The sequence below is a fragment of the Centruroides sculpturatus genome, unplaced genomic scaffold (assembly GCF_000671375.1).
Source record: "Centruroides sculpturatus isolate CEXI.00-Female unplaced genomic scaffold, Cexi_2.0 scaffold304, whole genome shotgun sequence".
In the NCBI taxonomy this organism is placed as follows: domain Eukaryota; kingdom Metazoa; phylum Arthropoda; class Arachnida; order Scorpiones; family Buthidae; genus Centruroides; species Centruroides sculpturatus.
In genome coordinates this window covers 546,881-568,078 of record NW_019384662.1, presented here as the reverse complement: position 1 = coordinate 568,078, position 21,198 = coordinate 546,881, and the positions used below count along the sequence as shown (strand labels likewise).

General features: G+C 30.1%; 1 protein-coding gene across 1 annotated transcript in view; it reads right to left on the bottom strand.

Annotated features, from left to right (window-relative positions):
* LOC111626596 (chromodomain-helicase-DNA-binding protein Mi-2 homolog) overlaps positions 1-21,198 on the bottom strand; it is a 176,066-nt gene that overhangs the window by 27,220 nt on the left and 127,648 nt on the right. The window contains exons 30-34 of the mRNA XM_023370031.1: positions 11,978-12,245; positions 10,934-11,066; positions 9,558-9,658; positions 8,611-8,705; positions 6,351-6,500 (exon numbers count right to left, since the gene is read on the bottom strand). Of these exons, the coding sequence (XP_023225799.1) occupies positions 6,351-6,500; positions 8,611-8,705; positions 9,558-9,658; positions 10,934-11,066; positions 11,978-12,245 (747 nt within the window). The remainder of the gene's footprint in view (positions 1-6,350; positions 6,501-8,610; positions 8,706-9,557; positions 9,659-10,933; positions 11,067-11,977; positions 12,246-21,198) is intronic.

Below are 21,198 nucleotides of genomic sequence, written 5' to 3'. Positions count from 1 at the left end.
GTTTGTTAAATTCAATCATACAAATAATTAAATAGCCTTAAGTGTTGCATAGCATAATTAAAATTTTTGTCAATTTATCAGTTTAACACCACGTTAAACATACGTCATCATCACAGGATAGTAAATACAATTATAAACTTGACATAACGTGATTAATAAAATTAAATCTGAAGTTGTCACCGATGCCAGGAACGACCTATTTTCTTTTTAGCACAGAAAACTGATTAATAGACTTCTCAACATCCAAAAATTCAAAATTTATTTATGCCGCAAATGGTCTCAGATTTTTTTCCCTTCATCTATTTTAGAGTTTTTGACTGACTTATAATATTTAATAATAGAGGTTATCCTTTTATAAACTTTAACCATTTAATCAAGGATGTTCTTAAACACAGTTTATTAATCTGAGCATTTTGACATAAAACTTAAATACAATTTTTCAGTTCTTTTGTTGTTGGTTTAGATTTTTTATGAAAACTGAACAACAGTTTGTCAAGTAAGACCGAGTTGTCCTTACTGCAAGCACATGACAATGTAAACATACAGAAATGTAACTAGTGAGTGAACTGCTCAGAAACAAAATGAACTGTTTTCTTGTTTAATTACTACTTGTTCTCTTGATACGCTTATCATTAAAGGATCTAAATTTTGCCGAAGAGAACAAATCATACAAAGAACACACCAGTAATTACTGGTGTGTTCATTGTATGATTTGATACAATGAACACACCAGTAATTACTGGTGTGTTCATTGTATGATTTGTTCTCTTCGGCAAAATTTATGCTTAAAGAAAATAAACTACTGTTCTAATTTCACTTTTAAACCCTCAAGTAAAAACATACATCACAAAAAAGAAATATCAAGCATACTTTCCTTTGATAGTGTATTCAATCTGTTGATTTTCATAAAAATTGATTAAATCAAGTCCAAACAAAACTAAATGTTTACAACAGATTATTAATGTAGAATAATAATTTATCATGCTTTAGAACCTTTGGGCCAATTTTCGATTAGCTAATTCTGTTTTCTGTGTTAGATCAAAATTGATGTAACCGAGTTAGTTTACTTAATAAATTTCGGGTTACTTTGGTGTTTCGGTTAAATTTTACCTGTCCGATCAGGCCATTCTCGAGGACCCCGTATCTAACCTGTTTATCTTTAGTAATCATGTTGGGAAAATCTGGCACTTACGAAGTTTCCTTATGAAATTTAACTCCAAATAACTTTACGTCTTATAGCGGTACTACATCTAGAATGCTTGCTATGCACGTGTCAGAAATTAATCACATTTGCATAGTAGTAATATGTAAAAAACAAAAATGATAAAAGGATCACATTATGTGGAGATTCGTGTAGCCATTTTGAATGTGTTTAACATTTATTTGCAAACTAAACTGTTATTACAGATATTAAAATTTATGCGATTAAAAAATTGTATGGGTTTTTTTGATACAGGTAATTAAATATATAAAAAAAAATACAACTACTTGACAAAATCCAGGGAAAAAATAAATATATGTAACATAAAAAAATTAAGCTTAAAGTGATCATGTATAGAAAAATTTATAATTGTAATTTTATAGGTAAATCAATATATATAAAAAAAAACTTATAAGGTCTTAAATACATAAAACAGAACCCTTCATTATTAAATAATAGTTTCAGCATGTGATAATTCCTTATAACTTTCATAAAACTAATTTATTAAATCATGATTATTCTATGAATATTTATTTAATAAATTAGCATTATGAAAGTTTCAGTGTGTGATAAATAATAGTTATATATAAGAGGTTAATAGTAAAAGATTGAACTTGACAGAATGGGGATTAGCTGCTTAATAATTAGTACATAAAACGGAAGTTAATAAATTGACCCAATTTATATTTTGCTTAATGCTTATCATCATAAATTACAAAAATAATTCATCACAAATGCTGTATATGGTAAGTCTTGTATTTGTAAAGCACACGGTTATGATATTTACAACATTGTGTTATTTAATAGCTCTTGCAACTCAACATACTAGGAAAGATGGCAACCAAGTATTCAACTTTACCATTAGATGGCAAAAATCAGTTATTCTCGATTGCCTCTAAAATATTTGATACAAAACTCCTGTAAAGTTGTCATCAAATGCCAAAAAAAAACTTATCTAATTCTACTGTAAATTAATGTTTCTTCAAAGAGCTATCTAAATGGAAGAGCAAAGAGATCAAGAATAAATCTGTTTAAGTTTATTTTCCCCTCTAAAATTTGATTATTAATAATTTCATTTTACTTAAGTGAGCGCACAAATTCAAAATGAAGACCCTTAAAGATCCTTAAATCAAAGCATAAGAATACCAAACAGATTAATACATTGTCAAAATGACAAACAACTCAATGGATTTATCCTAAACTTCTAAGCAATGCTTAGAAATAAAACAGTGTATTATAACTGTTTCTTTTCTATCATGTAACACTTGACAATAGTAAAATATGTTTAAAAACCATTGAATATTTTAGATTCAAACTACCACTACACAATATATATATATAATGAACAGTAGAAACTCAATAATCCAAAACAGTTAAGAAAAACTAAAGGAACATAGAAGGTGTACCGTCATGTATTATTTTCCAAATGACTGCAGTATTAAACTGGGCTACTTCTCTGCAGTTATTTTAAATTAATTTATAAATAATTTGTCGCTAGAGACAGGCGTTAGGCACCATCTCTTATTAAATTTAATAAGAGGTGGCAACTAATGCCTGTCTGTAGTGACAGTAACCCAGTTTAATATGGCAGTCATCTGGCATATTACTAATATATCAAGTTTTGTGATCTTTGTACCATTGTGAAACTAAATATGTATAACATTATGTTAAATTTTAAGTAAATTAATTTACTTTCAAAATGTAATAATTGCATTACAGTATTTATAGTTCACAAAATGTAAATGCACAGTGCTGAATGTACCCAACGTACAGTACAAAAACATAAGTTTCTAGATTATCTGAAAGACCATTCCCGTCAAGTTCGGATAATTGAGTTTCTACTAATATGTATATATATCAAGCTAATTTTAAATTGCTTAATTTTCTTGATATTTCATTACAGAGAATTTAAAAACATTTAAAGCTTAAAAATTGTTAATTATCAATTGTAAATAAAAAAAAAGTGTTATAAATTGATATTAGATGAGTTCATCAGAATGGAAAGTTTGTATTTGAAATGTTTGTATCTCAAATAGTTAAATTATGAATTTGTCTAAAAAAATTTTTTTTGTTAAAGGCTGTTGATACAACAGATTTATTTTTGTATAAAAAAAAATAATTTAAAAATTATTTTCAGTACATAAAGATATGGATCACCTCAAATNAATTTGTCTAAAAAAATTTTTTTTGTTAAAGGCTGTTGATACAACAGATTTATTTTTGTATAAAAAAAATAATTTAAAAATTATTTTCAGTACATAAAGATATGGATCACCTCAAATATTTATAATATAATCTATATGATTTTTAAAGCATATATAGTATATACGATAACATCTATAATCCGATTTACTAGAATAACCTAACGGTCTGTTTGATTTTATCTGTCATAAGCGACTGGTATGTTTATATCCAGATTAATTAATGGCCCTGGAAGTAAAGATCAGACAGACGTCCGGACGGCATAATGTGGAACACAACTGCATGGCAAGCGGGAATTGTGGATTCAAGTCCCGCTTCGAATAAATTCTTTTCTTCCAAAGTATCCTATATTAAATTAAAATTTATTTATAATGATTAAACTTATTGAGAGATGGAAACCTAACTGCCTATCTGTAGCCAAACTACTTTGTTTTGGATTATTAATTAAAGCACTTCAAAATGGTCTGCTAGATTTTTATTGGACTATTCTGTTACAATATCTGAAATAACATTAAAAAATTGAATGTAATGTGAATTAATATGCCTAAAACTTATGTCAAGTATTACTTCTGAAATATTTTTAACAACACAACAATCAAGCAAATGCAGAAAGACTAATTACAGGAGTGACCTGAAATGATTTTGAACGTTTCCTAACCGAAAACAAATCTGGAATCAGAATTAATCTCTCTCTCGGACTAATTCATTTAAAATACATTTGATTAATTCTGGTTATAATTTTGTGTAAAGATATTAGTTTGAAAGAACGTCGACATTTTGTTAGATAGTCCCAATATTTTCTCAATATTAGAGCCAAAAAATTTTTAAAGACAGATTAATAATAAAATTGACTTTTTTTTACAGTCTTCATCCACCATTGGAATATTTTGTGTTTGATTTTTAGTTATTGATAATTAAAGAAAAGTTTTTAACTAGTTAACTACTAGTTTGCAATTCACTTCCTTTAAAATAATAATTTGTCGTCTCAATGTACAATAATCCTCAAACTAACGAATGAAAAATTTGTATTACTACTACTATTTAAATTTTGAATCATCCTGATTTTTATAGTAAAATGCTACTGTATGATAAATACCCACGCACTGTACATACATATTAAAACAGAATGTATACTCTAAATGTTGTATTAATTTCTCACTTTGACAAACATTCAGCATTGGCAAAATTGCATTCATCAAAACAACAAATTTCTATTGGCGTATAGTTTAGTTTTGTAATATTTATTGCTAGATTGTGATTAAATTTTTTATGTTAAGATGAGCTGTCCTGAACACTTCTTAAAATTAAAAAAAAAAAATTTACAAACTAACAAATCACATTTTTTAAAGTCAAATAATTCAATTAATAATTTATAAAAAAACATTTAATATTTATTGAATTGTTTATAATTTTAATACTTAATATTTATTTAACATTTTTAAAATACAAAATACTACTTGTATTTTCTTAGAGTAAGATTTAATAATTCATAATTTTAAGGGGGGAAAAATGAATTTCAAATTGAAATATTTTAGTATCTAAAAGGAAAACAAGTTTGAATTAACAATTATTAACAACTCAATGTTTAATTTGCATTATTGCTTTGAACCGATCTTATGAGACAAACAATTTTTTTTCTAGTCGAAATTGCTCGCATTTTTAATTGGAATTATTATTATTATTTTTTTTTAATAGAAAAAATCTGACAACAATGCACTAAAACAGTGAGTTGAAATTATGATAGGAAACAGCTCGGCGTAGGGAATAAATAGAAAACAAAAATTGTAATCCCTACAAACCTAGCTATCACACCACAGCAACTGCTTAGCCCTGTTGTGACAGGGTGTTTAGGTACAGAATCATCGTCATGCATTATTTCCTTTCGGCAAAATAAACGTTACAGAAAAAAATATATGCAAATAAATGACACCAACAGCAATCAGTTTAGTAAAAGCAGCAAAGCTTTAATCCTCAGCAACAGCAGGCACTACAGGCAACAGAAACAATTCCTACCTAACATGGGATGGTTTCATGCTCTAAACAATCACAGGGACACACATGTACATGGACATGATCAATAATAATAATAATAAAAAAAAGTCAAATGAACTAATATTTTGCATTCAATCCTTTTTTTTATATCCATAGAAAGAAAAACTTTCATTTTTTGTAGTGCTGTTTCCACTTCTCACCACAATTTAGTTTATTATAAAAAAAAACTACTATGTGAAGCAACATACAGCAATGGTGCAAGATAGCAAAGTTTTAGGAATCATACAAGAATGAAATAAATGGCCTTTTAACACAACATTCATTCACAACATTCAAATTAATCACAGTAATACATGCCAATTACTGGCATTCCTATCTCAGCATTGTTTGGCCAGAATAAATAGAAAATCTTTGTACCACAAAAATCACTGTCTGTTTAAGAATGGCCAAAGCTGAGTACATGATGTGCACCTGAATGGTATTGTTCATAGGAAAAGTCCAGCACTTATTTACTTTTATACAATAATATACTGGTAAAGAAAGGCAACACCACATGCCACATGCTGTCTGTTTTTCTAATTTGCACTCAATGGAATGCAGAACATGCTGGTAACTGCACTAGAATAAAAACACCATTCCCTGGCTTGATTGGCTGCATTGGCAAATATCACTGGTTGTGTCTTTGGTCCACCAGCTGTAATCTTGATGCATTGTAGAGAACAAGATGCACAGGAACTGGATTGGATTGAACAAGTACACAAACTAAATGGATGCAGACCAGCAAAGGAATGCCAAAGTACCAGCCAAGCAACACGAAAGGGTCTAGTCATTTACCCCCGTTTAGCTGGTTACTTAGACAAACCTGCTTGCTGCTGAGACTGGGGAGGGGTTGGCTGTTGCTGGTGCTGTGGTGTAGCAAAAGCGGGGGTCTGGCCTGGATTCAACGAGTTGACACCTGGTTGAGGCTGCCCCGTGAGACGTGACAGTATCCCGCGTTCGGACATCTGGAGACGTTGCGCCACGGGCGGTATTCGGGCAAGGGTGGCGGGTAACCTGCTGACATCTGATTTCATATCACTCAGAAGTTCTTCTAATTGATTCAGAACTGAAAGAAAAAAATTGTTATTCGTAATTAACAAGTATCACAGATGACAACTAAAACTTTGCATATTATAAGTTGTATCTATTGCCACCATTCAATATCAAACAATTCTTCAATCTTTGAAATTAGTTTAGATTGTAATTAATAATAAACACTTCTTTGAAATATGTGGTATTCAATGATTTTCTTACAAAGTTTAAATTTATTACTGTTTAAAAATAGAATCAATAATAAAAACCATGCAAGTACATTATAGCTAATTTATATACAAATACAGAAAACTCTGAATTATTTCTTTAAGAAATATTCTGTAATCAAAATAAAAAACTAAATATAGTGAAATTCCGTTAATCTAGCAATGTCCAGATGGATGCTGTGCCGATTTATCAGACTGCAGAAATTTTTCCAGTGTTTGTATCCGGGGCCAGGGGATTGAAAATTTCTGATATCTTTATGTGTAAAACTATACAGATCTGCCTGTACATCTCTGAAATTTATAAGGCTGCCGACAAATATACCACTATTAACTTTTACAATGTAGATTCCTTCCCCAGGCATGGAAGTTGTTCTATGAATTGTAAACTTACTATCCTCTCCTCTTTCTTTTTCTTATGTCATCTTTCCTCTTCACACATGTACTAAATCCCTTGTTGTTTCAACAGCTACAAGGGTCATTTAGTCTGATGATGTCTGTTCAACATGGGCAAAAATGTTAGCTCTATCCTCTTTCTTCTGCTGGTTATTTGGTTTTAGTGACTTTTTAAATCAAGTTTACCCAAGTTGCGAGTGGTTGTGTGAATTCTTATTTTGTCGTTGCAGTTTAACCAGCATGCCAATTGTCCTGGGTTTCTGGCCTAATGCATTGATAACTATCTCCACGACAAGCAAGGCATGCAGGCTTATTGAGTTTACCAGCATACTGGACACAGAGTTAATGGAATTTCATCATACACACTTTGTAAATCTGAGAAATAGCAAATTAAATGAATGATCCATTTTGAAAGGTATTCTGAATATTCAGTTATCTTTTATAAGTATTTTTTGATCATCTCAAATCACTCATATATTAAATGTATTGCTAATTGATACAGGTTATTTATTCCCACATTCAATGAAACAACTTCAACACTAAACAGCTAAAAGAGAAAACTATTTTTCAGTTGTAACACTAAATAACATTAATCCAAATTTTGAAAATTTATTAAAGTAACAGGGTTCAAAGCAGAATTTCAACTTTTCTTTATTAAGACACAATTTAAGTTCTATTAACTGTCATCAGATTGTTTTATTTCAAAATAATCAAGACTAACTTTGAAACTACCAATTCAATTAATTTTTAAATTCAGAACTTTGTTAACCAAGAGTTCAAATTATTTAAAAGAAGAATGACCATTAGTTGATTCAATATTTTGGTATGACTATTATTATTATGTAAGAAAACAGAAAAGACATTCCAACTCCAACTATTCATAGAAAAAAAAGAGTATAGACCATACATATAGGCACACAATGACACCTTTTGTACTTATTCCAGCAACTTTGACCAAAAAACATTCATATTTCTAAATACTTTTAGTAACTGTCTCTTTGGGTTACAAGCTGCTCTATTTATCAACCATTTAAAAGATAAAGAAACATTCTACTGATATCATTTTTTTAGAAAAGCATTCTACATTAACCGACACTGATTAAATTTGAATTGTAGAATGAAGTCCATACATAATATTAAAACAAGAACAAATGAATATATAAAATAATAATAATAATAATAATTAGTATTTTTACAAAGTTAAAATATGACACATTTTGGACCAGACCGAACTGCCAGATCCTGTCGTAGCTGTAAGGCAACAGTTTACCATACAGCCACGAGGACGACGGCAATCTTTACAAGAACTAACCCAAAACTACAAACTAAGCCGAATGGACACAATAATTGCAAACCATTCTGAGTAAATACAAAGCATGCAAGTGTTTGCATATAAGAAATGCAAGAAATTTCATCATAGCTCCATCTGACGTATCATGTTTTTATATTAACATGTATACATATATATAATTGATTCATTATATACACATACACATATGTAACATGCAGAATTGAAATACTAACCTTTATGTAATACAGCATTAGCTGGTTTATTTCCAGCTAGTGACTCTTTTGATAGATGTTGATGAGATTCAGCCAAACATTCTAATTCTGCAAATCTGTTTTATAAAAATAAAAATCAATTATCAAACTGTCTGAAATGGGAAAACAATTTCCTTAAGTTCATACAATGCTATTTTCAAAACTAAATCTAATGTTAATCAAATTTAATGGTTATTGGATTTAATTTTTAAAATGGTTAAATTGCATTATCTGTTCTTCAACATGCACAATAAACAATAATAATAAATTAAGATCAATGTTTCTTTTAAAAATATTCTTAGAAGACAAAGACAAATTGGAATCTTCATAATTTCTCTTGTATGCCATACAAACGTGAAAAATCAACAGTGTAGACTTCCTTTCAGAAAACTTACATATTTAGGACAATGAAGAGTCCATAAAGAAAGATTGCCTCTGTAATACGAGTTTACCTTCCCATGGTGAGAAAGGGACAAATTGTGAAGATTCCAATTTTTTTTGTTTATTGTTCTTATAAATTAGAAAACAAATGATTTAATGTAAACACCATAAAAATAATTTTATACATTCTCATTATATAATATTTGTTCTGTGTTCTTTAAAAAAATTTCAGGTAAAATTTGAAAATTTGTGTTGGAAAAAAATGACAGCCAGGATTTCACAAATTTTCAATATATAAAATATAAAAGCTAAATTTAAAAATTAATCCGTTCTGGCTCAAATCGTCAACTTTCTACTTTTAAGTATGGCCGACATCAAAGTAGTTTTTTGCTTATTATTAAAAAACACCAATTCATTTAGTGTTTATAAATATGAAGTTTTAATTGCACGATGGTATGAAGAAGTTTTTATTTTTTAAATTAACAAGTTAAAATAATCACATTTCATTAATGAAATTAATATAATTTTCAATTTTCTCATATATTTACCTTGCATTTAAGGCCATTGCTGGATGACTGGGGTCTTGGGCAAGATTTAAATAAGCAGCTCTCCGTAATTGTTCTTCGATGACTAATGCTTGTTCCAGTAACTGTAATTATAACAAACTATTTTTAACATGATAAACTTAATAATAATAATAATAATCTGTATAAATAAATTTTTCAACAACACAAGTATGGCCAGTAATATGCTATAAATCTACAATACCCAAGAAATAACCAAAATATATAAATTTTGGTTTCTACATTATTTTGTAGAAAGCAGATGTATAAAAAATTAAAATGTCAAAAATTTGAAAGAATATGAGAGTATAAATTTAAATGCAATCTATTACGGAACGGCATACTCTGAACATGGCAGATTTGGAGTCAAAAACATTTAAAGGTATTGTCAATTAAATATTTGAAGTAATCCAACTATTAAAGTTAAAACAGAAAATTTCTGATTTAATTTGATGCATTGTTTATATAAAATTAAGTTTAATTTTTTTAACACCTATGATATGTTTTCTCCAAGCTACCCTATTTGCTGATGCAGCCTCGAAGTTAATTTCATTAAGCATATCGGGATCTTTTCATAAAATCAGTTCTCTAGATCTGCCAGTGCAGCCAGAAATAGGAATTTCTCGCCTTTACCTCAATAAATCAATTCATTTAACTAGAGTTTCCAAACTTTCAACGAGGAACTACATACAAATGGAAGACTTGTTCTGTAGATAGAGGTTGGGAACATCCCATTACATCTACACTGCAGGAAGAATTCCAGTTTGCAAGTTGCCTTAACTATTCAAAGAACTATTTCCTCCGTAGACTGACTGGTGTCGTCATACAAACTTATTCTTGGAGTTTTAATAATCATCCGTTATTCATTCGGGATTGTGTTTTAAGTTCAAGCGGATCGAGTAATCATTTATAGCTGTTATATTTACAATTTCTATCAATGACAGTGGAATATTTTACAAGTGAAAACCGTAAAATACAATTTAACAACTCACACCAGGCACATTTTAATAAGAGCAAAAGTATATCTTTTTTTTTTTTATAATGTTTTCAAACACTCATGTTGATATTATCAGCTCATTCAACACACAACATTCTAAACTGAGAAAGAATGGAGAGGAATTAGTGTTTTTCAAATCAGATGACATTTTTGCTCATTATATGTCAACTACTGTGGGATAGGAATCATCTTCATACACAAAGAATATGTGTTATTTTAAATACAGTATTTTTTTCCTTTTCTCAAATTATTATAAATTATAATTATTTCTTTAATTTTTAAGAATATTACATAGTTTAATAGCAATATATCTAAATTTACTGCTTGTATATATTCTATATATAAAGAAGAAAAAATGTACTACCTTAAATCTTCTTGCAAGGAATTTATTTTTGATTTCTAAGAAATTTCCTTTTCCCACATCCATTTTAAACGGCTCATTGATGATGGCAAACACTGGATCGTTCTGTATGTCTTGCCAACGACCGTAACCGTGTCTTTTGGCAGGTTAAGAATTACAAAGGTTTTTTGCAATATTAAATGTAATTTGAAATATTCTTTTTAAAAATTATTACATGCATGTAATAAGATGACATTATTTAACAACAATAATCTTGTACTTTAATTTTATAATAGGTAAACATTACACAATGAGAGCTTTTTACACTGTACATTACTGTTATGAAAAGCTTTTTTGTAATTGTAATATTTGTTTTTAAAATTTTTACTATAATAGTTTTTTTTAATGATTATTTAATTATATTCTAGATCAGTGGCATGCAAACTGTTTGCATGCCACTGATCTAGAATATAATTAAATAATCAGAGTCGTGACCCCTGGAGGGACACGAAAAAAATTATTTTTACATGTTCAAATAAAGCAGCCACGATTGCTAAAAAATCTCATTAAATTTGCATTCTAAAACTGTCTTATTGTAGCTATTATTAAAAATCTGCATAACTCCAAATGTTTGTATTGAATTCAAAACATCAGCATTATTTTTTCATACAAATAAAATATTTACTCCCACTTAACATTAAACCTTATCTACAAGTTAAATTTAATTAATAACAAAACTACACACACAGGATACCAAAACACCACTAAAAGGAATAAAAATATTTACATATACAGACAGGCCAAAAAACATTTGTACGTGTAAATATTTTTATTCCTTTCACTGGTTATTTTTGGTATTTGGTGTGTGTCATTTTATTCTGAACAACCAGTAGTGAGAATGTTTTTAACAATAAAATCACTTATTGTAAGTTATGCCTCTATTGAAAGTTTTACAAATGAAATACTTTCTGGAATTAATAGTTAATATATTATAAAAACACGACATATTATCACAATTCGGCCACTGTCGATTAAATACGACAAAAATCATTGGACAGTGAAGGATACTTCACGATTCCGGCGAGCAACCAGTAATCGTGTCTTCTGTGCCAAATTTCGTATTCTCTTCCGGGAACTGCCGCCCTCTCTTCGTTTTGCCATAGCGTGTGCAATTCTGTAAATCCGCCATCTGCAATGTTAAACATAAATTTGCGTTTTGGCTTATTATGTTGCTGATCTAATTGATCTAACTGCGACTGATCTTTGGTTTCGATATCTTTGGTCTTATCGTCGTCTTTCTCTTCTTTGTCTTTATCTGACGGTTCTTTCTTGATTTCTAAAATAAAAAAAGTTAAAGCACATCTCTAACTTAGTGATTTTGTAAACAAATTGACGAAGACGATATCTGAAAAGTTTCTTCCATGAAAAGTGTGTGATGAGATTTCACATAATGTTTATAAACATTTACATATTCTCTATCTGTGATAATTTAGTAAACATCTAACTGAAAATTTATTTCAGTCGGTCATTAAATTCAATCTATAAAAAAAATTACTACTACTTCAAAATGATAATAATTACATAAATATTTTATATTGCAATATATCGTTATGTAAATATTTATTAAAGTTATGTAACGAATCTTGTACATTAATAAACTTAAGTTCATAAAAACAACAGTGTAAACAAAAAAATAAACTGCAACATAAAAAGAATTTAGAACAACACATTTTTTACATTTTTTTTAGACTTTTTCAATTTATTTATATCAAATGAAGAAGATAGTTCATTTTAAAATGCCACCGTTCAAATTTCCACTTTATTAATCGACGGGCTCGGCAGAACAACGGCATATCCCGCATTAGGAAGTTTGAGAAAAAGAAGGATGTATGTTTCAGTTCACTAATGCTTTAATATGCAGTATTTTATTAATGCGAATCCATGAGACAAACAACAGAGCTGTAAGAGTTTCTTTGAAGCTGGATGGACGATGCACAAATCCAAGTCCATTAATTTTTTTTTAGTAGTTTTGAAGTGTATGCTGCTTTTCCACCGAGCCCCTTGATTCTCAGAGTATTACTTATTTCTGTAACGGATTAAAAAATATATAATACAAAAAAAATTTGAAATTAATAAACCAAAACTATTAATTTATATCATTGGTTTGTCTATAGGCATAGAGGAAAGCATGTTACAGATTCACATTAAACACTTCCTGTTTAATTTTGCTTACAATGAATGATTTTGTGAATTTAAATTTATTATGTTTGAATATTTATATATGTAATATTTTAATAATAAAACAGTTTAAAATTTCACTATGTTTTAAAAAAATAATAATAATTAATTAAATTTAAAATTTTTATAAATTTATTTTATACAGCATATATAATTTCAATATTTTCTACAAGTAATACATAAAAACAAATCATCAAAATTTTGACTTCCCCTCTAATAGTTTTTTTACATCTGCCTAGAATCCTGCAGTGCATTATTACAAAAATTGCAGAGGTTTCATAACAGAAATTGAGAGATTTTCAGGACAAACTTATCTAGTGCTAACAGATGAAGAAAAGATGAACTAAATAAGAAGTTTTACTAAAACAAATGTAAATGTTGAAATGCCAAGTATATGATATAATCCACAAAAATAAAATTAGATCTTAATTAATAGCTAGATTCAATTTCATTTTATTTGACGAAATTGCTATCGGAATGGAGATTTTTATTTCCGGACAGGCTCGCAATAACATCTTATAAGAGATGTCGCTAATGTCCGAGAGAGTTATTCCATTCCACATTGTGCAATCATTATCACAAGTCATTTATATTCAGAACATCACATTTGCTACACTATTTTTACACCAATTAAGCATCACATTATTGGTAACGTTTGTAAAGAGAAGATTCGTCGATAGATTAATATCTGTAATTTCATTGTCAGTGCTAAAATCCATCAAATGTATTAAAGGTTTTGACTATAGAATCATAATAGTGAAAACAACAACAACCCGTACGCAGTACTAAAGTTTTAGTTCTTTCTCTGAGAAAACTTTCTTATGGAATAAAGACATTATGAAATTTTAATAACTAATCTGTCCAATAAAATATTGAAATTCTGTTTCATTTAGTCCAGAGGTTAATGATATCCTCAAGGATTATTATTATTGTTTTATACTGTATTAATGCAAAACTGAATTCTATAATAATTTAAAATGAAATTAAATCAGAACAAAGAGAATGTCATCTTTAGTTTGGTCTTATTAGGAAAATGTTATATTGTATTTTTCTTACGATAAATATTAGTTCTTATTAGTAAATGTTAATTTTACAATATATTAAATGCATACGATTTTGGAAGACTTAATATGCAAATAGCCAGCCAATCAATAGTGTCAAGGAGGTTTAGAGTGGTGACAAGCTAAGTCAAGTTTTCACTCATGAGAGCATGTTTTCTGGAAAGGGATGGTTGGCGTCATCTTGGACAAGTTGAGACAGGTATGCCAACCAAAGCAGACCTGATAGAAAGCTCAGCTAAGCTCCTGATTGGTTGGCCAACAGATCTAGAACTTAGATATAAGGCAACATGACCATTGGAACAGGGAATCTAGCCTAAGTTCAAGCAAGAGATATTGCTGTGTATTGTATTGTACATAGTTATCAAATAAACGGACTTACACTGAGTTCAGGGAGTCTTAAGGTGTTCTTTTTGTCAGACTGAAAACGGACAGCACAATTTGAACTTTACTAACAGAATAAACTAATTTTGAATTTTCCGATGGTTTAGCTGTTTTATATGTTGATTTAGTGAACGTCTCTTCAATCCGAAAAAAGTACCATATAAGTGTGAAAATCAGATCATATGAAACTCATGGAAACTCTTAAGCACTGAGGAGGAGCTAGTAAATTAGCCTAGCTTGAAATGCATCTGTAAAAAACAATAAAAGGAGTTTATAACCTGAATTAGCTGTGAGGTAGTCTACCAGAAAGATTTTTCCGGATTGAAGAGACGTTCACTAAATCAGAATAAACTAACTCTTAAATTTAACCTTAAAATTTCATTACAACAGCATTTATATATTTCATAAAGTATAGAAAGTATGTTTATAATTGAAATCTTTTAGACAAATCCATATCATCTCTCTTTAACACTGCAATAAAATTGCCCTCTTTCTGTCATAATTTTAAAAAATTTTATTGGTAAAACCTTATGTATACACTGCCTAATGAAAGAGAGTATGATCAAAAGTACTCAGACACCTATGCAGAGTAATTAATATTTCATCTACATATTGGCATATATTTGATGGCTACAAGTCACATAAATAGATTTTTTTAGAAGTATTTAAGTATTCTCAATGAAGTGGATTGTATGGCATTGCTTGGAAAGGAGTCTGAGAAACGTCTGCCTCCTTAGGTACCGTGATCAACTATTAGTGCTACAGACATTACCACAATACTGGTATAATGCATGGCTAGATGTCTGAATATAAGGATTAATTAAAGAACATTGGTATACAATTTGTAATGGGCTTTACACCATGCTGCTGGCTAGTTTTGCAGCTGGTAACAATGTTCAGATTGAATTTGGTAAACCATGTCCCCTCACTACCATAAAACACCACTGACGATCCAGCCCATCTCAAGTATCTTTAATTTAATTAACAGATTGAAATAGCCACTGCCTCTTTTGAAGGCCTTGTATAATTAAAAGGAGGTGGACTCTATTTCGACAGTGTGGCAAGCATTATAAAAGTTTGCATAATTCTTGGCAATATCTTATATATAAGATACTAGCAGACCCTGCCACGTGTTGTTGTGGCTTAAAATGTATCTATTATAAATGTATAATACATCCCCCATGGAGGGGAGAACATTTTTCAAAAAATCCCTTCTTATTGTACATTCTCTTGACATACCCTATTAAAATGCAATCAAAAATGCAAAAAATTGCATCTAAAATAGTATAATAGAAGCCAAGTTCTTCATGGTAAACCTTAATCATGTCCATCTCCCCCAGTGGAGGAAATTTCGACACGTATATTATATAAAAACACATGCGTATTTGAATGCAGCGTTGTGTCAAAATTTCAAAGGAATCAGTAGGAACAAACAAACATTACATTTTTATTTATATAGATAGATAGAAGATGATCTGCTTTAGTTCATCCTCACAGAAAAGCAAACTTAGGGCATCATACTCGTAGGACAAAAGCTTTAACCCTAGGTACAATCATATCTGCTGGACATAAAAGCCTTAACCCTAGATGATATCTTTTAATTTATATGAATGTTTAACGGAATAATATACAGCCTATGTCCATCCTGAAGTTCCATTGTAAATATTGGTGAAAGAATTTTTGAAATCGGATGAGTAGTTTCAGAGATTAGCCCTTGCATACAAACTTATAAACATTACCTTTATAATATTAGTATATAGATATATATTTTAATATTTCTTGGCAATATTAAAATATTTGTTACATGTATTTTATTTGATCGTCAATCCACTATGTTACTTCCGTACTGTACATGCACGCATTAGTGATGGTTTCATTTTTTTAAATTTGTAATTATATTCTATTTTCCGGATTTTGATTGTATTTTTTTCTAACTTGAAGTTGTCCATTTGAAACACAGGAAAACATTTTTCTTTAAAATATATCCATTTTTCCTAATTATTGGCATCTAGGTGTACTATGCTGTTCGTCACATGGAAACACAGCAGTCACAATCTGACAAAAATGACAAACTGGAACTGCAAGTGACAAAGCAGATAGTAGTGTGTGAAAATTGCCTTTCTTCAGTTGCAACACTTGAGGCCATATCCACTAACATCATTTTAAATTGAGAAGTTTTGTAGTCCTAGATTTTAAGCTGAACTCTAGATTAAACATTGCTTTACTTTTTTATTTGTCAACCAGTCTAAAATTGGATTATGTAATCCTCAAATTAAAGTAAACAGCAATTACAAGTTTCCCAATTTGTCAAATGCACCATGATGTGCCTGTGCAAATTGTCATTTGCAAACTAAGCAGGCAATTCTAAAAACTTTTACCATTAGAAGCTACTGTCTACTAAAAGAAAAACTGTAATGTTGAGACGGAAGTGTCATCACTATTAATTATTAGAATTGTTTTAGTTTTACGATAAAGTTACGTAGAAAATAAAAAAAAATGCAGTAACATATATAGATACAGAATATAACAGTTATCCAGGAATTATAACACCATAAAATAGTAAGCAACAATGTTTTCTCTAAACTGCGTGGCCGCGCACTGCTCAAATTGTTGTTTACTTATTTCTCACTGTCTGCGACATGATTATTGATACGTATATTTCAATTAAATACATTAAATCATTGACAAAAGATAATATTTTGTATAAAAGTATGTTTTAAAATGAATTTTAATCTCTACTTTATAATTAATTATTTTAATTTTTATAGGAAAAAATAAGATTTTATATATATATGCTNGAATCTGCTCAGAAATTTTTTTGTTCAGAGAAGTATGTTTTGCTCATCTACAAAAAAAATTAGAGGGAACATTGGTAAGCAATTGTTATTTTGTTGCAAAAACTTAAAAACTAAAGTAAATAAAAACAGAACAGAAATTTTTTGAAGTCCCGATGATGATGATGATGAAATTGTTTGTCAGCGTAATCATTTACAATAAACTTACTTGTTAGTTCAATGCAAATTATCTTATTTTCAACTTGCAAGAGCTTAAAATAGTCAAAAAATCAAATGTGTCCATAATGTGTTACCAAGAATTCAAATAGCACATGCCTTAACCTATAATTCAGATTTAAGAATTGAATGTAGAATTAATTGAACTCACGATTTAAATCTTATTCTAGATTTAACTTGAAATATTGATATATGGCAGTGTTTTTCAAAATGCTTCTAGAAGCAATGCTAGTACTATGACAGTTCAATGCAAATTATATTCAATGGATCTGGACCATCGAGCAGCAACTTATGAGCACAACACCGAAACAAAGTCTCAACAGGAACAATGTAAAAAGTGTGGCTCCACAAAACTATTGGGGGGAAAAAAAATATGCATTCTAAAGAGCAGTGAATCATAATTCACTATCTAATAGTCAGAAAGATGAGCCTGGATGTGGAGGACATCTTGTAAATTGCTAGTGTGTAAACACTAGCAATATACTAGCAATTGTTGTCCTAAGTTTGATGTATGAATCATCATGAACTGGCAGTTTTTCATAGCTTGGGTTGGGTCCAGTTTCCAGTGACAGAAAAGCTTATTGCAATTGGCTATAATGACATGCTTCACAACTGTTTCCACCTTTTGGCAACAATTTGGAAAGTCCATTCTTATACAATATGACAACAACTTCCATCCACAAAGCAAGGTCTATCAAGCAGTAGTCTGCATAGCAAAGTGTTGAACTTGACTGACCTGCACAGAACCTGGAAATGAATCCCATCAAGCATGCGTGGGATAAACTATAACACCAAGCCAGACCGTAATACTTAACATTGACAACAGATCCGACTAGTGCTCTAGTGTACAAGTGGAAGACAAATTGGAAAAAGCCTTTCCCGTAGAGCGGAGCAACAAAGATAGACCAACCTCATTAATTCTTATCCTAGTTAATAAAAAACAATCCATGACTAGGTGTCTAAATATTTTTGATCAGCTAAATTGTTGTTATTAAATATTACAACATACAATAATTAAAACAATAAAATTCTTAATTAATGCTTCATTTGAAGGTTTAAAATGTTTTTAAAAGGAAAATTGCCTTTAAAAATTTTTAACAAACAGAATTTTTAATCAGCATAATATTAGAATAGGAAAAAAAAAACCAGGTATAATATTAGTGAAGAAACTATTTGCTTCACAAACTCCATTTTTCTTTAATATACTAAAATATAAAACTGTTCAAAACAAATTATCTAATTTTTGACAACACTACNTTTAACAAACAGAATTTTTAATCAGCATAATATTAGAATAGGAAAAAAAACCAGGTGTAATATTATGAAGAAACTATTTGCTTCACAAACTCCATTTTTCTTTAATATACTAAAATATAAAACTGTTCAAAACAAATTATCTAATTTTTGACAACACTACAAATAACATTACTATACGTATCGGTAATTACTAAATAAGAAAAATGGCAAATACAAAACCACACTACCTTTCAATTTGCCTTGAAATTAATAGTAAAAGAATGAAGATTATTAAAAATTATATTTCTACAAAAATAACATTAATAAAAACAGATAAAGATACAAATCAGTAAAATTTTTCACTCATATATAGAGAGAAATCATTCAATTACTATTTTTAAAGTACACTGGTGCTCAAAACTAAAAGATAATGTGAAAAATTATGTGAGAGTTGTGTAAGGAAATATCCCAAATTTTGGTATAGAGATTTATTAAAGGATTCATCAAACGTCAGCACTATTATGAAATTTAAAGATATTTCACAGGAAGAAAGGCAATAATATTTACATTGTTTGATATAAGGGAAACATAAAAGCTTAATACAATTTATGATTACCTCCAACAGTCGTACAGTTCTCAACAATTCCTCAAATCATTGATGAGCATATTAATCAGATTTTAGATAATACTCATTCCTCTACAAGTGCTATTTGAAGATCCTAGAGGACTCTGGGTGGAAATTAGCATATGGCAATGCATCTCCCTAATATATATCTTGCATTCTCAATGTAGATGAGATCATCATTTTCTAAATGTTTTCAAGCTCACCAGTAGTTTAGTGGCTAAAACCATTGAACACTGATAGTTGGTTGTGGGTTTGCATCTGACTGGCCTTGAAGTTTTCTGAATTTTCTTCACGTCAACCTAAATAGGGACCAGTTTATCAAAGAAAGTCCTTCTGGAAGGCATCCTTTAGGGCAGATTGCCCATATGCTGTATTGCCATATCCCATCACCAAAATTGAATGTCTTCATTTTCTAAGAGATTGTCCACCAGCTGGACATAACAAGATCACTTGTTTTCTATAAAAATAAAATCGAAGCCAACAGGTCCCCTGAAAAGTCTGAAAAAATTGTCCAAGATTTCATCTCTTATCTCAGAACAGCCACCATGCCACACTGGAAGACAGAAGTCTGCATGCACATCCATCATAATCCCTATCAAAGAGGAGTGCCACTATCACCAAAACTCTCTTTCTCCCACATTAGAGGCAATTTAGTATGTTCTTGCTTCTCACCAGTTGATACACAGGAAATCAGTATTTAAATTTAATCAAGACTCATCTGATAAGATTAATGCATGCCCACTGATCGGCACTCCAAAGGTAATTATTCACAGCTCAATGTTAACTAAGCACTTTCTGCAGAGGGAGAGGGGGAACAAATCATTGGCCTTCTCAAGACCCCTTTCATAAAGTACTCTGTACACAGTATGCCAAAATATTCTCACCCCTACAGCAGCTGCCTTGCTGTCATCTCCCTGGATTATCTTGAAGTCAGACACAGATAGCAGTCACTTAAATTTTGCAATATCCTAATAAATTGTAGGCCTGGTAAGAAGGGGTTGACGTCAGCAAGTTTGGGCTGTAAGTGCACACATGGCAGACCCAAAATTTTTCTGCTAAATACATAAATTTGGCATCCAATCTGATGCAGTTGTAGCATGAGGACAACCTTGTCCTGATTGATGGGCATCACCTGTTTCTAGAACCACTGCTAGAATCTCAAGAGGCCATTTTGTGGAAACATTTACAGCATCTAGATGTTGGCTAGGTGAACTGTGGTTTAAAATGCATTGCAAAGGTGACGATAGTCTATTTCTGAATGCCATCTAAACAAATCTCAGCAAAATGTTGGCTCTTACTTTCTTCGCTGTTACTCCCCTCTCTCAGGAGTCATTTAACCAATCAGGTCATTTGTTTATAATGTCAGAAAAATGGCAGCAAACAGGAATTTTTTCGAAGAAGAAAAAACGTGTCCTCGCAGAAGTTATAAAAAATTATCCTGCAGTTGAGGAGAAAGGTTACAACAATTATATTCTGGGGATGAAAAAGTCCGCATGGGAAATGATACAGAACGAATTTTCTTCATCGTTTCCTTGTCTGCTCACAGCAAGGTCTCATTCTTATTATAAATGTCTCTATCACTGTACAAAAAACTTTTAAAATTTATTTAATGGTAGTTTGATAGACACCCGAATACAGTAGAGACGTGAACTCCGATAAGATCACCGGCTACCCTCTGGAAGCTTCCGGTGGTATAAAATCATAATGTCATCAACAACTGTTGCTCAGTATTTAATG